The 15214-nt window shown below is 44.6% G+C and overlaps 1 protein-coding gene across 8 annotated transcripts in view; it reads right to left on the reverse strand.

The window, feature by feature from the left end:
• NEO1 (neogenin 1) overlaps positions 1-5737 on the reverse strand; it is a 235847-nt gene extending 230110 nt beyond the window's left edge. For 4 of the 8 annotated variants that reach the window (XM_019441530.2, XM_019441529.2, XM_019441527.2 and 1 more), the window contains exon 1: positions 5505-5734. In XM_019441530.2, the coding sequence (XP_019297075.1) occupies positions 5505-5631 (127 nt within the window). In that variant the 5' untranslated portion in view covers positions 5632-5734. Of the gene's footprint in view, positions 1-5504 lie in introns of all 8 variants that reach the window. The other 4 variants (XM_019441528.2, XM_019441525.2, XM_019441532.2 and 1 more) reach the window with 3 other exon arrangements.
• Between the last annotated feature and the right edge of the window lie 9477 nt (positions 5738-15214).

Here is a 15214-nt window from a genome sequence, read left to right on the forward strand (position 1 = left end):
CTGTTCTCCTGTTACTGATGTGATTTTACCTAGAAGCCAAAATACCTACCAATGACACGGTAAATACCTCCCAACCACACAGAAATCACTAATAAAATACAATGTTTGGGTAAAGACTATTAAATAGAGCCCAAAGCCTCCACATGTAATGAGATTAACATTATCCCAATATTTGTTATTAATGTAGAGAAAACTTCTAAAGAAACCAACAATGATCAATTAAGCCAACAGAAAAAAAATCTACACTTTCAAAAATTTAACAGAATTACCGTTTTAAAAAGTTCATAAAGAAATATTAAAACCATCCCACAAAGATACAGTACTTTACAGTTTGTAAGCAGTTTTACATTTCATTTTTCTGAGAATCCAGTTACATAAGCAAGGTATTATTCTTGCCTGCCTATAGCCCCCATCAGATACAAAAAAGCATGGAACCAGGAGTCATATCCCAAATCCTCTGCTCATACCCTAAGTCTTTTTTCTCTATCCCATATCACATACGAATTTTCATACGGTCTGCTAAGAATAGCCACATTTCTTATCTCCTCTGAACATTCCTCCTGGAAATCTACACTCTTTTATACCTCATCCTGTTAGGCAAGCATCAGTCTCTATTTACAGAAGACTCAGTAAAATCACTGATCTTCCCAAAGATGACAAAGGTAATAAATGCTAAAACCATAGCATATCAAGAGGATGACCAAACTCACAAAGGGGCAGAAAACTAGGTAATGTGAAGAGTGGCTGGAGGAATAAAGGACAATTAATTTAGAAAGGAGAAGCGGGGGAGGGGCTTCTGGGTGGCTCAGATGGTTAAGTGTCCAACTTCAGCTCAGGTCATGATTTCACGGTTCATGAGTTCGAGCCCCGCATCCGGCTCTGACAGCCTGGAGCCTAGAGCCTGCTTCGGATTCCATGTCTCCCTCTCTCTCTGCCCCTCCCCCAGTCGCACTCTGTCTCTCTCTCTCTCTGTCTCAAAAATAAACATTGAAAAAATTTCAAAAAAAAAAAAAAAGAAAGGAGAATGAGGGGAAAGTGACATTCTTACACACAAATGTTGTGATTAGACACATGAAAGGCCATCATATAAAGAAACCAGTTGTGCTATATGGCCCTAAGGGGTAAAAACAAAGGCAATTCAACATTCATTCAACAAACATTTACTGGTTACCTCCTCTGCCAGATGCTTATGCTACACTAGCTACACAAAAGGTAAATAAGAGAAGTCCCAAACCTCAAGAGGTTCAGACTACTGGAGGAGACAAGAAAATACCACAAGACAAAAAGTACTCAAAAGCCATGGGAACACAGAGAATGAGGACTCTACCTCTCTTTGGGCAGCGGGATGGTAGAGAAAAATTCACGGAATGATGAATAGGAACTTCAGAAGTAGACAAGGTAGGAAGTGGCGTTAACAGGAAGAAAGGACAGCATGTCAAAGGCATGGGAACATGAAGCCCTGCAGTAAATCTGAGGTGGCAGAACACCAGGTACACATTACAGGTGCCAACAGGCGAGGCTTTAAACTGGGGGATGGGAGAGGCCTGTGGTAAAAAACACAAAGGGCCTTCACAATCTCCAGGCCAAGGAGTTTAGACTCTAACACTCAAGCTGTGGAACACTAATAAGAGGCTATAAGTAGGAGTGTGGCAAGCTCAGAAAAGGACATAAGAAAACTCATTCCAGCTGGAGGACAGATGTCTGGAGGGTAACAGTGGAGATAAAGAGATTAATTATAAGACCACTATTGTTAGTCTCAGTGGAGATGATGAGGAAAAGATTCAGATTCAAGAAAGATCTAGGAGGTAAAAATCAAATAGAAGTATTGGCTATAGGAATGAGGGACATGGGAGGGTCCAGGATGACTTCTAGACCTCAACTTAGGTGAATGGCAAACAGAGATGCCCAAGACAGGTAACACGGGAAGACAGGTCCATGCAATCATTCAAAAATGTGAGAGCCCTGGGCCACGAACTGGTTTGTTATTGTCTAGAGAAAGGGGATGAAGGAAGGAGGAGAGAAAAGGAACAAAAATGAGTTTTACCTTCAGTATCGTATGATGTCAGGTGCCTGTTCAGTGAAGCTACTGAGTCGTACATAAAGAAAAGTGGTCTAGGAGAGTCATTAGCTTACAGGTAGCAAGTGAAGACAAGCAGAATGAGATCAACTTTGATACCCAAATTTAATGAGGGAGAGAAAGAAAACTTGAATAACAACTGATCACAAAAGTAAGGGATGAATTAGAGATAGGGTGATGTCAAAAAAGGCCAGAGAAAAGGGGGGAAAAAAATCAAGAAGGGTGGGAAGGGTGAAAATTAAAGTTAAATGTACTGCATAAAGCAAAGTTTTACTAACAGAAGTTATTCAAAACAGGAATAGACCACCTTGTGAGGTAATGAATCACATCACCAAGTAAACAGTGCATACAGAGTCATCTATGCAAGATGCTGACAAGAGGATTCTTCCCTTAAGTGAGCAATTAGGCTACAGGACCTCTACAGAAAACCTCTGATGTCTAGGTCAAGGCTAACCTCACCACCATTGTGGCACTGCATCAAGTACTTCTTTGCATTCTGACCAAGGAATGGAATACCGGACTACCCTAATAAAAGTTTTTTTAAAAGGTTTCTACATGTTTCAACTAACTCATAAGCAACCAATACTGGATTAAAACTTCACGAATTCTGCTCTTGGCATACAGAAAGTTGCTGGACAAAGTGTGGAAATAGCTGATCTAGTCTACTTTATATTCAAACTGATTTTACCTGAGCTGACTTCCTAACTTTCCCCATTCTTGCATCTCAATTCTACGGAATGGCCGTTCCTTAACCCTCACTCTGATTAGAGAAGACTTGCACTGCTCAGGCAGGCTGCTCTGCCCTGATGTCTTTCCTTAGGTCCCTACCCATCAAATCTCCCCTTCCTTCCTTCCTAAAATAGTGTGCCTAAATGCCTAATCATTTCTAACCCTCCACCACAGCTGACCATTTTCTATCACCAGTTCCTCCCCTTCTCTGTCTTCCTCAACGTGTACCCTAGACTGGAAAGCCACTCCATTTATCCTGTTGTCCCACGCTCTATAATTTTCTCCTTTTCCTACCAAATACCTCCATCCCCTACCACCTACTCACTGTAATCCCCTACAAAAAGGTTTCTGAGTCTACTCCTCTACAAAAATAAAAAAATTAAAACCACTGACAAATGACATGTGATTTACTGACCACTTGTTTTCAGTTGCCACTTACTCAGTTTTCAATTCCTTTGATCTCTCCACAGCGTATGACAGAACTGACCAGCCCCTCCTTATTGCCGTTATTCCTTTCACTTTTGAAATGAGGCAAGGTGGCTTGGGAAAAGCACTCTGAACCAAGAATCCGATCTGTGTCCTGGGGCGCCTGGGTGGCTCAGTCATTTAAGCATCAGACTCAACTCAAGTCATGATCTCACAGTTCCTGAGTTCGAGCCCCACATCAGGCTCTGTGCTAACAGCCCAGAGCCTGGAATCTGCTTTGGATTCTGTGTCTCCCTCTCTGCCTCTCCTCTGCTTGTGCTCTTTCTCTCTCAAAAATAAATAAATAAACACTGAAGGAAAAAAAAAAAAAAGAATCAGATCTGTGTTCTAGTTGCCACTATATCACTAACTAGTTGTGAGCCTCCCAGCCTCCAGTCCTACTCACCCTTCAGATCTCACTTCTCAGATACTCTGACACCGCAATAGGTTAGGTCCCTGCAGAATACACTTTCTCAAACACTCTTCTTCTCCTTTCTAGTGTTAATCACAATTACTTAATTACATAATCAGCAGTTTAATGACTATCCTTCCCACCCACTCACCTGACTCAAAGCTCCAGGAAGGTAGGACACACATTTTAAGCAATGCCTGCACCTCCTCAGCACAAAATAAAAGCTCATCAGTTGAATCAATGTTGAAATAGATATTTCAACCACTTCTAACAGACTGCTTACATTACTTTCATTAACCTGATAGAATTATTAGCACTTTACTTTCAAAATTACTGACAAAATTCTAAACAAACTCCACCAATTACCTAACACATATATAATATGACTACATATAAATTAAGAGCAAGAAGGAATTTGTCTTCCAAAATAGTTACATGTTACTTGCCCATCCCCAAGAATAGAAAGGTTGGATCAGTTACCTACAGTTCAGGCCCAAAATGTGTATTCTGAACTAGGTACAGGCTGATGTGCAAGTTTGATACTAAAACCGTTGTTTATACTGCTGTTTAAATAATGCCCATTGGTATTCAGAGTTAAAGCTTTCTTTAACACTGACAAAAGCCATGAGCTAATAATATTCTGCAAGAAAATCAAAAGAAAGTTTATCAGTAAAGTTACATTTGCAGCGTGATTTTAAACCCTATTCACTATGAATAGGAAAAACAAGTAAAGGTTCAGCGATTAGAAGCTGCCACTTTCCCCATCAGATGACTTTCAAATGCAAATAGTTCAGATATCATACTACTAGGTGAGAGTTTTGTCAAGTTTTGTGATATACCACCTTGGTCAAACGATTTAAACAGATTATATGCTAATTTGCCCTTCAACTGCTGCGTGTGTCCCGCTTCTTCTCAACGTATTACGCTGTGAGGTCTACAGGCAGGCTTGGCGTTTGGTCCATTCGCTCCCTTAAATAAACAGGGATGCAGGTAATTTCAATAATCAATGATATTTAAAAATAACACCTGAAAAAGGCTTTTCAGGCTAAATATATATATTGCCACTTGGAAACATAAAGTACTTAAAATCCAGTGTTTGGACAATTCCCTGGGTTAAGAGCAATCACCAGGCGGTAAATATCCTCGTAACCCCCAGGAAAGAAGAGGCATCTCATAACGGAAACACTAACAGATATAATCAGTTGGAGCGGTTCTCCAAGGCGCCCTCATAGTTAAGTCAACAACAGGGGTTGTGAGGAGGCAATTGTGCCCCTCTGACACCCTCTCTTCCGCAGCCTCGGGGCTACAATCCTCGCACGAGGAGTCCCTCGAGATCAGCCAGCGCTTCCCTGGGACTTCAGCTGGGAAATCCCTGGCCAGGGAATGGGGAGTTCAAGCCCCCCCTCCCCCTTCCTTTCCTGAAAATTAATGAATTGGCCGTGCGATTGTTTATTTAATGAGGTGTGTAGTGGCCTCTACTGGTGCTTGTGTGAGCACAAGAATGTCCCACTCTTACAAGTGGGATGAGCCTGGGGGAGGGGAGGGAGGCGAGGGGTGAACCTGCCTCCGGGTACAAAGCGCAGAACTAGACCCGGGAGCCCCCGACGCGCCCCTGCGGCCGCCCCTCCCCCGGCGGCGCCCCCGCCCGCCTACTTCACTCTCCGCCCCGCGCGACCCCCTTTCTCTTTGGCAACCTGAGCCGCGGCAGAGAAGTTCCTGCACGTTTCCTCCAGGATCCTAAACAAAAACACCGCAGCCGCCGGTGCGGGTGCCGCGCCCCCGCCCCTACCCCGTTCCTCTAGGGCCCGCGCCCCCGCTTACCTGGTGACTGCGGCGGGGAGCCGCTCCTGGCGGCCGCGGCGGGCGCCGGGCGCCCGAGCAGCAGCAGGCAGCAGAGCCAGAAGGAGGAGGTGCCGAGGAGTCGCCGGGCTCCCCGCTCCGCCGCCATCTCTGCCCCGCGAGCGGCGGCAGCGGCGGCGGCGCCAGCGCCGCGGAGCCCTCGCCTCCTTCCCTCCCGCGCGCTTCAGCCGGTCCCTCGTTGCAGGCTCGGCTCCCGCGGCCGCCGCCGCCGCTGTTCCGCCCGGCCCGGCCTGCGCGGCCCCTCTCGCGGGAGGGGAGACTCGGGGGCGCCTCCCTCCTGCAGGGGGGCGGAGAGGGGAGGAGAGCAGAGAAGGGGGAGTCAGTACATTCCGGACCGGGGGTGGGGGGGGGTCGGTCTCCAGGTTCCAGGCGCCGCCACCCGCCGCCGACTCCGACTCCACACACCAGCGCGAGGGGGGCGGAGACCGCGGGCGGCGGGGGTGGGGGGCGGGGGCCCCGGGCGCGCACACCCGCGCACGCGCAAGCGCGCGCCTCTCTCGCCCGCACCCCCTCGGCTCCGCGAGCGGCCCGCCCCCGCTCCAATCCCGGCTGCCGCCTCGCCGGCCGCGGCGGCGGGCCCGCTCCCTTCCCCCTTCCCTGCCCGGAGCCGCGGACTGTCGCGGGGCGCGCGCGCCGGGCGCTGCTGCTGGCGTCAGGGAAACCCCGGAGAAGCGGATCCTCCTCCTCCCCGGGGCCGCCAGCACGCCGCAGCCCCTCGTCCCCGCGCGCCCCCGCCGCCTTCTCCTTGCCCCGGGGAGCAATCCCCCTCTCTCACCTCCCCTGACGCCTCGGGCTGCGGAGACTTGGGGCGAGACGCGCTCCGAGCCTAGACTTGTCCGGGAGGCCGGAGCGGGCGTGCACCTCTCCTCCGCCTGGGCCCAGGGCCTCTATATAGGGCCTCAGAGGAAACCGAATGGCCTCCGGGAGGAAACCTGGGTGCACAGAGGGTCGGCGCGGGGATTTATGTGCTCGCCAAAAACAATAGCGATCCCGCCCGGCTCTTGCTGGGACCTGGCGCGGCTCCCGTGGGAGGGGGCCCACCGCGCCGCTGCTGACCTCCAGCTTCCAGGCCGGGCCGCCCTCGCCGCGCGTTTCCCCGGACAGGGCCGGGGCCCGCGCCCCCACCCGCGCCACTCGGCCCGGGTCCAGGGAAGCAGGGCGCAGACAAAGGTGCCCGGTGTCCACCCCTCCAGCCCGAGCGGGGGCCCAAGGCTAATGCTCCAGCTGTAGCAAACCTTTTACCTATACCTCTGCGGGGCAGTTCGCTCTCTCGAATCGAAATCACGTCTTTAGCCGGTAAACCGGGAGCGAGAGGAATGTGATTTTAAACACCTGGTCATCGTGAGGCAGCCCCAGAGTTAGGGGAAAAGCAGTTTGTAAGTTACACTGCTGATGGGAATACTGCTATGGAAAATTTAAGAAAATCTCTTTGTGTGGTTATTCGCTTGAAGAGTCACGTCTTAATATGGTTTGGATTTTTGTTCACTGCCCTGGGTAGTCAATAACCAAAATACGTTGCTTGCCATAAGGTGGCTTTATTCTTTGATTTCCACATCTTTGCATGCCTTCGCGTAATTATTTTTCTTCAGATATTTTCTTTTATTCTGAAGTGCCAAAATAAGCAACGTAAGGCTTGCGTTAACATTAGGAGGGAAGAGCTCAGGCTCCTCGTAAAACCTCTTAGGTCATCAAAACGGTGGAATTAGGAGCCCTCATCCCAGTTCTTTGAAACAATTAACTCCTAAAAGAACAGACACGCTTATTGTTTTCCACTAGGGAAACAATTTAAATATCTTTTTGTTTTGGTTAGAGTTGTTAGCCAGCAAAATATTTTCCAAATACCCCTGATTGACCTGTTAAATTGGAAATAGATTACCTCCCAATTACTTCACAAGTATTTGCTTAATTAACCTTTAATAATCACATCATTATTCAGTTTTCTGAGATAATTAATGAAAAAAGCCCTTTGGAAACTATAAATTGCCTTGCAAATGTTAATTTTCAGATATCTTTTCCAAGTCTGAAAAATTTTCAATCATAAAACTATAATATATATAATATGACTTCTAAAATTAAGCTTACATTTATCTCCCCAGTTGAAGAAATATGAGTTGTGGTTAATAAACAGACTGATTTTCAGGTATGACTTCTGTGAACTGTGTCACTAATGTCTCAGCCTCCCCGCTGCCCCCGTGTCCATGGGGGTTAACTCAAAAAGTTTAAAGCACTTTCTGTAAAAGAGGGTGACTCACATCATGTATTTCTGACTTGTGATTAAATCACAATTTTAGTTAAACCCACTCTAATAAACCACTAACACATGGAGCCCCAAATAAAAAGTTACAGATTCTATATCGGTTCAAGAGGAAGTTCAAGTAACCCAAGCACACACTTGAATTCAGATCCTTCATCTTGTTTCAATGTAACTGACATTATAGATATTCCCTTTAAAAATCAGCATTTGAAGTCATTAACTTCTCTTTAGTAAGGCACCTCTGAGAGATTTTCTTAGGAATCTTATCACTTTCATCCTCCCAACAAGATTTTCAGCTAATACTTCAATCCACGTTTATACTGCTAATCAACATATTTTATGTAGTCTAAATACTAATCTACGGAGAGATATTAAACCATTTGTGAAATTAACACTTTTTTCCATCTAAGTCAGACATGAGGCTCGTGTTCAAGGAATAGTGCACAAAGAAAGTTTTAGAGCAAAGAAAACAGACTGGCCATTGTATGTTAGTATAAGTTATCAAAGTGCAGGCCAAAAATAACTAGACCGAATATTCCTGTGAAATTTTTTCTAAGTGTACTTTGATACAAAAGTTAAATGAAAAATTAATAAAGCCTATGAATATAAAACTTGGTAAGAATCATATTCTCTACAGTGAAGTATTATTTTCCAACTTTAGAGAGGCAATACATTTCAGTGTTTAATTGCTAGCAGTAATTAAGATTCTGTAGCTGATTCCCTGGCTGAATACCAGAATCCAAGGTAGAGAAGAAGAAAGCTAGCCCCCTGACTAGTAGATCCCAGTACAGAACACTTCCTGGTCTTGGAAAATTTTAACTGGGAGTTACCCATGTCATAAAAACAAAATTTCCTTCTACACAGGTGTTGACATTTTTATGTTTGCCCTTTACATTTCACTAGGTAAGACGTTATTTCTCCCTTTCTCTTCCAAAAGCTGCCTGTCCTAGGGAGCCATCTCTAAATTAAGCCTAATTAAGGATATGTGCTCCTTAAGGACAAAGCACCTATACAACATTAATTTTGCACATTACATGTTGCTTAATTAAACATATATCTTTAGTTCCACAACAATCTATTAATTCAACAAATATTATCGAAGATCCGTTGTTTGCCAGATACTGTGCTGGGTGCTGAGATTACAAAATTATTGGTTCAATCATTTAATATTTATAAAACACTGCGTCTCATGTTCTGCCCTGTGTTCAAGGAACGCAGTGGTGAGCCAGATAGACAAGGTTCCCAGTCTAGCAGGAAAGATAAACAGTTATAACAAAGAAGTGTGAAGAGTGTTATGGTAAGGAAAGATAAGGAGTGTGGGAAACATAGTAAGAGCATCTAACCTGACTAAACTGTTTGTGGGGGCAGAAGGAAGGGGTGGGGGGAGGGTTAGGGAGTTAGGGAAGAAGCATCAGTCTCTAAACTGAGCCAAATGGAAGAAGAGGGGCAGGAGTTAGCTATCCTGCAGTGAGAAATTACATCGGATTTGCATTTTAGAAGGATCCCTCAGGCTGCTTCTTGAAGTGTAGGTTGGAAGGAGACAAGACCTACGAAACCAGTTTGGATTTTGTTAACAGTAGTCCAGGGAGGAGATGCTGGTGGCCTGGAGTAAAGCAGAGGGGGTTAAGAGGAGTGAGCAGATAAGAGAGAGATTTAGGAGATAGAAACAACAGAGGTGTGTGGGAGACCGACCGGAGGCGAGTGGGACTCAGATTTCAGCTTGGGCGTCAGAATGAAGGTGGTGACATTCACTGAGAGGGGAGCAGATGGGAAGAAATGTGAGTAACTTTGGACAAGTTTAATTTAAAGTGCCTAAGGGACATCTAAGTAGAAATATCAATAAACTGTTTGTTATTTGGGTCTGGGGTTTAGCAGGGAGAACTGGGCTAGAGATGAGTCATCAACAGATGCCACTATGTCTAAATATAAGGCGCCTCTGAATAGAGATCGAACCCCATTTTCCCAATTAAAATCCATCCCCAATAAAACTTTGTCACCAGCTAAAATATATGAACTTTTAGAGATGTCGATGAAATAATTAGAGATCTACTGACAATATTTAATGTGTTAATTATGCTTACATACTTTATTTGGGAAATATAATTTTTTAAAATGATTTTATTGAAGCTCTTCACAGTGTTTTTATTGTCACCAGAGTCACATTTTGAGTCTCTGACACGGTTTCCCAAGACAGATGATCTTTACTTCCACCTAAATTTTTGACTTGATACCTGACGTTATCACTGGGAATTTTATTCCAGGCCAGAGTATCTAATCACACTACATCATTCATCCTGTACTCATATTAACTTATATATTTTTTCATAATGACTCTTAAGAGCTTGTTTACAAGGACATCCAACACTTGGCAAATTTGAAGGTGTTTTCCTGGAAGTAATTTCTAAATCGGTGTTAAATTTTTTGTTTCCTTTCTTACCAATTTTGTCAGATGGCTTCTATATGAACATTGAATGAGATTACTTCATGCTAATGCATATTCCCCCAAAGAGCATTTTGATGTTCAAAATAATTGAGAGAACATCCAGTAAGATGAAGGACTTTTTTTTAATTTTTTTAAAGTTTATTTACTTATTTTGAGAGAGACAGAGACAGTGTGCGTGGGGAAGGGGCAGAGAGAGAGAGGGAGAATCCTAAGCAGACTTCGAGTTGCCAGCGCAAAGCCTGACGCGGGGCTCAAACCCACGAAACTGTGAGATCACGACCCAAGCCAAAATTAAGAGTCAGACGCTTGACCAGCTGAGCCACCCAGGTGCCCCTATGAAGGGCTTTTTAAAGATTGGAATATAAAATCAGAATATAACCCCTTTTCTAAGGGATTATTGTTGGGGTTGGGGGGGGGCTTGCTATTACATTCCAGTATATGCAGTAATGCCAAGGAAATAGTTGAGATTGCCCCAGGAAAGTTTCAGACCAGAGAGGAAGATTTAGGACTAGGACCAAACCCAGGGAACACCAACACATTTAAGGTACAAAATAAGAAAAGGAACTTGCAAAGAAACAAGCAGACATATAAAAAGATAACCAGAAGCATGTAGTGTAACAGAAGCCAAGAAAAGAAAGTGCTTCAGGAATGCAGGAGCGGTCAATAGTGTCACATGTTCCTGAGAGGTCAAGTAAGGTAGACCTGGAAAACATCTGTTGCCTTTAGTGATAAGGTGATCATAGACAACCTCAGCAAGAGGAGTTGTAGGGTAGAGTACGGTCACTTGATTGCTCTGGCTTGTCACTAAGTATGAACAACTTCCTCAAGGTGTTTACCTATAATGGGAAGAAAGAGCTGGGGAATCTAGAATGGATTTTGTTAAGAGGCGAGTGAATTTAAGTGCCGATCCAAGGAGCCAATAGAGAAGGAAGTGTTGAAGATTCAAGAGAGCAAGGGGATAATTGATAGCTTAGAAGCAGTGTAGTAGATAATTTGGCAGCTGTCATTCAGCAAGGCCCATGATTATCTGACCTCAGTAGTCTCAAGCAACTAGCAATATGCAAAAAGGACTTCGCAGAATAGAGTTACACCCTGGCCCTGTGGTTTCCAGGCAGCTTTCGGCTGTATTTGAGCCTGTGTTGTCCTTGCAACACCTTAATGAAGAATGAAAATAAGAAACAACATCCTGACATTTGCTACCCAGTGCTCTCTCCTCAAAGGACAATGTGTCCCAACAGACAGCAGTCACAAAACAAGGCAGTCCAACTTTCCAGCCAAGAGTGACAGGATTTTGTTTTTGGGTTGCAAGTGACAGAAACCCAACACAAAATACTGTCTTGAGCAGACAGAAATTGTTTTTGGAAGGACCCCGGAATCTCAGGATGAGGATGCAGCCAGACCTCAGGAATGGAACTAGAAGCTGCAGCACTTTAAGGACCCCAGAAAGTCCTCTTTTGGAGAGTCTCGTCTCTGCACAGCTTTCTGAATCTGCCTCAGCTTCACATTTGTTGCAGAATAGCTCTGTGTCCTAGTCCACAGGGCAGAAAATGGCCACTGCCAACAATTTCCAAGTTACCCTGTTATACTCTGCTTCTGACTGTCAGTCCCAGTTACAAGCTTCCCAGTGAAAGGACCACTTGCCAACCTTAGTTTAGGTGCCCACTCTAACCCATTCAGGCAGTAATATGGCAGCTCCCACTGCAACCAAGTAAATAAAAGAGGAATGTGCAACTCATGGAAAAGAGGTGCCAAAATAATTCAACAGACATCTATTGCAGCTGGGTTCCATTTAGCACTCTATCCCAATTGTCCAACCTGGTAACTGGTGTTTAATCAATATCTTTCTAAGGCATACATATTTGATGTTGATATAAAGATTTATTGGGGCTCCTGGATGGCTCAGTCGGTGAAGCGTCTGACTTTGGCTCAGGTCATGAACTCATAGCTCATGGGTTCGAGCCCCGCATGGGGCTCTGTGCTGACAGCTCAGGGCCTGAAGCCTCCTTCAGATTCTGTCTCCCCCTCTCTCTGCCCCTGCCCCCCCTCTCAAAAATAAATAAACATTTAAAAAATAATAAGGATTTATTAAACTGTGGAAGAGAGTTTAGATATAGATCAAGGTATTTGCTTGAGAAGAGCCAGAAAACAAAAAAGCAAAGATGCATATGTGCAGATAGGTTCAGAGACAAGAGGACGCAAAATTTATTTTTGAGGGTCTTGATAGTCTCCATGTAGTGGGAGCAAGGACCTCTGCAGCAAGAAGAGAAGGGGTGTGCTAAGGTCAGTTTAAGGAAAGTGGCAAATGTTTGGAAGAGTCACAGAGGGGATTAAAAGAGGGAAGTATACATGGGTTTAGCTGAAATTCTTAGTAATACATTTGTGATTTTTGCCCATGTAGTACCTCGAAGGCTATATATAGTAAGAGGAGAGAATGTGGATGGTTGGATTGACCCAGAGTTGGGGATTTCTAGGAGCGGATGAAGAAGTAAAAGGACAAGTCATTGAGGCACTCAAGGATGCTGGAAAGTGACTTATTAAAGTGGTAAATCATGTGGTCTAGTCTAAATAGGTAAGGAAATAAATCCAGAATGGGCAGAATGACTGGGACACAATAAGAGTGTCAACATATTGGAGCACTCAAGAAGATCCAACAGTAGATGTACTGTGTATGAGGAAGGAAGTAGGGGCATAAAAATGGAAGGTTGTGTATTTGAGACTAGAAGTATACTGTTTCAGAAGAGTCAAGGAAGCCAAGAAACTTGTAGGCAATAGTGTTTGGTACATCACTTTCTGGTGCATGGCTTCCATGTTTTGGAAATGTTGGGAGTTTCCTTCTCTTTGCTGTGGGTTCAGCTCTATCCGGTTTCCTGCCATGAAACTTGTATCTCTTTCTCTCTCTGTCTCTCTGTCTCTCTGTCTCTGTCTCTGTCTCTCCCTCCCTCTCTCTCTCTCTCTCTCACACACACTCACACACACACACACACACACACACACACACACACCAAGCCACTTTCCACAAAGGAGTTGAAGTGTCCAAAACAATAGATTACCAGAGGAGCCGACGAAAGCCTAGCTCGTCTTCCTAGCTCTACACCCCTCCCCACCCATTCACCACCACCACATGCACACAGTCCTCTCTCCAACGCCAGGGAGCTGAATTGGATAACATAAAAACCTCAAGAAGCTCATTTATTCCTTTAGCTTATGTCCTATATCAGGGCTACCTGTGTTTTGGTCCCTTTCTATTAGCTCTGAGAAACTCCCAAGCAGAAGGCATTCTCAACCTTACCACTAATAGGAATCAATGGAATTGCTAGCCTATACTGGCATTTTCCAGCACTGGATGTTGCAATGCAATCTCCTCTCGGGTGGTGAAGATGGTGGAGAGGGAGAGGGAGGAGAGCAGGGTCAGTGTGGCTAAGAGACAGGCTATCCACAAAGCCCATGAGGTCACCCAGGGTGGCTGACATGGAGCAGTTAGAGTAGAGAGAAAGAATATATATAAGCCACTTGACTCTTAAGATATCTGAGAAATCACTCAGAGTCGATCATTATATAACACCAACGACAAAAAGACACTGAGCTAGATGCCATGACTCTCAAAATCAAACAGCATCCTTGTTTTCCTTAGGAATTTTTGTCGTGACCCCAAAATGTAAGTGAAATGGTGGAAAATGATAGAGGGATCCCAGATGAATATTAACACCACCTACTGGTCACTTGAGATCTGAACAAACGAGGACCACAGAAGTGACCTCGGGAGAAAGATTTAAAAAACAAAACAAAATAGGAGATACAGAGAATGCCCCAGCAGAGAATGGGTAAATGGAGGCATTTGTTTATAACCCAATGGGACTTCCAGGGGAACCGAAAAGATGTTTGGAAGGGAGGTTGAGCATTGAGAGCTTGCATCAATGGGGAGGAAGTGCAGAACATTATAAAAGGAGCCTGCAGGATAATGACCCCTGGGATGAGAGGTTCTGAGTCGGTGGTGACACTAAGCCAATGTACCATGGTGAGGACTGTGGCCTGGGAGGATCCCAGCCCAGCCTGACACAGCTTTGGGGCTTTGACTCAGTCAGTGGAGGCGAAACAGCCAGAAGAGGGCCAGTCTGTTAGCTGCTCGCGTGAGTGTTCTAGATTCTGCACACATACCCTCAGGTGGACAACCACAACCACAGCAGCTGGAGCAAGACTGCAGAAGCAGTAGTGACCCAGGGGCAGATGAGAGGTCCCTCCCCTCCAGAAGTTCAAGGATGCTGGTCTCAGGAGAGGTAAACTCCCTGACTTCGTGCAGGGATTCCCAACCACAGGGTCACCCAAGGAATATGTTTAAAACACACAAAGAAACTGCTGCAGCCACTCTGGAATATAGTATGGAGGTTCCTCAAAAAATTAAAAATAGAACTACCCTACCACCCAGCAATTGCACTACTAGGTATTTATCCAAGGAATACAGGTGTGCTGTTTCGAAGGGACACATGCACCCCCATGTTTATAGCAGCATTATTGATAATAGCCAATGTATGGAAAGAGCCCAAATGTCCATCGACAGATGAATGGATAAAGATACATATACATATACATATATATATGTACATATACATATATATACATATACATATTACATATACATATATATACAAATACATATATATAATGGAGTACATATACATATACATATATATAATGGAGTATTACTTGGCAATCTAAAAGAATGAAATCTTGCCATTTGCAGCAACGTGGATGGAACTAGAAGGTATTATGCTAAGAGAATTAAGTCAGTCAGAGAAAGACAAATATCATATGACTTCACTCATATGAGGACTTTAATATACAAAACAGATGAGCATAAGGGAAGGGAAGCAAAAAGAATATAAAAACAGGGAGGGGGACAAAACATAAGAGACTCTTAAATACAAAGAACAAACTGAGGGCTGCTGGAGGAGTTTGGGGTGAGGGGGGATGGGATAA

Source organism: Panthera pardus, unplaced genomic scaffold, assembly GCF_024362965.1.
Source record: "Panthera pardus isolate Hobbes unplaced genomic scaffold, ASM2436296v1 HiC_scaffold_24, whole genome shotgun sequence".
In the NCBI taxonomy this organism is placed as follows: domain Eukaryota; kingdom Metazoa; phylum Chordata; class Mammalia; order Carnivora; family Felidae; genus Panthera; species Panthera pardus.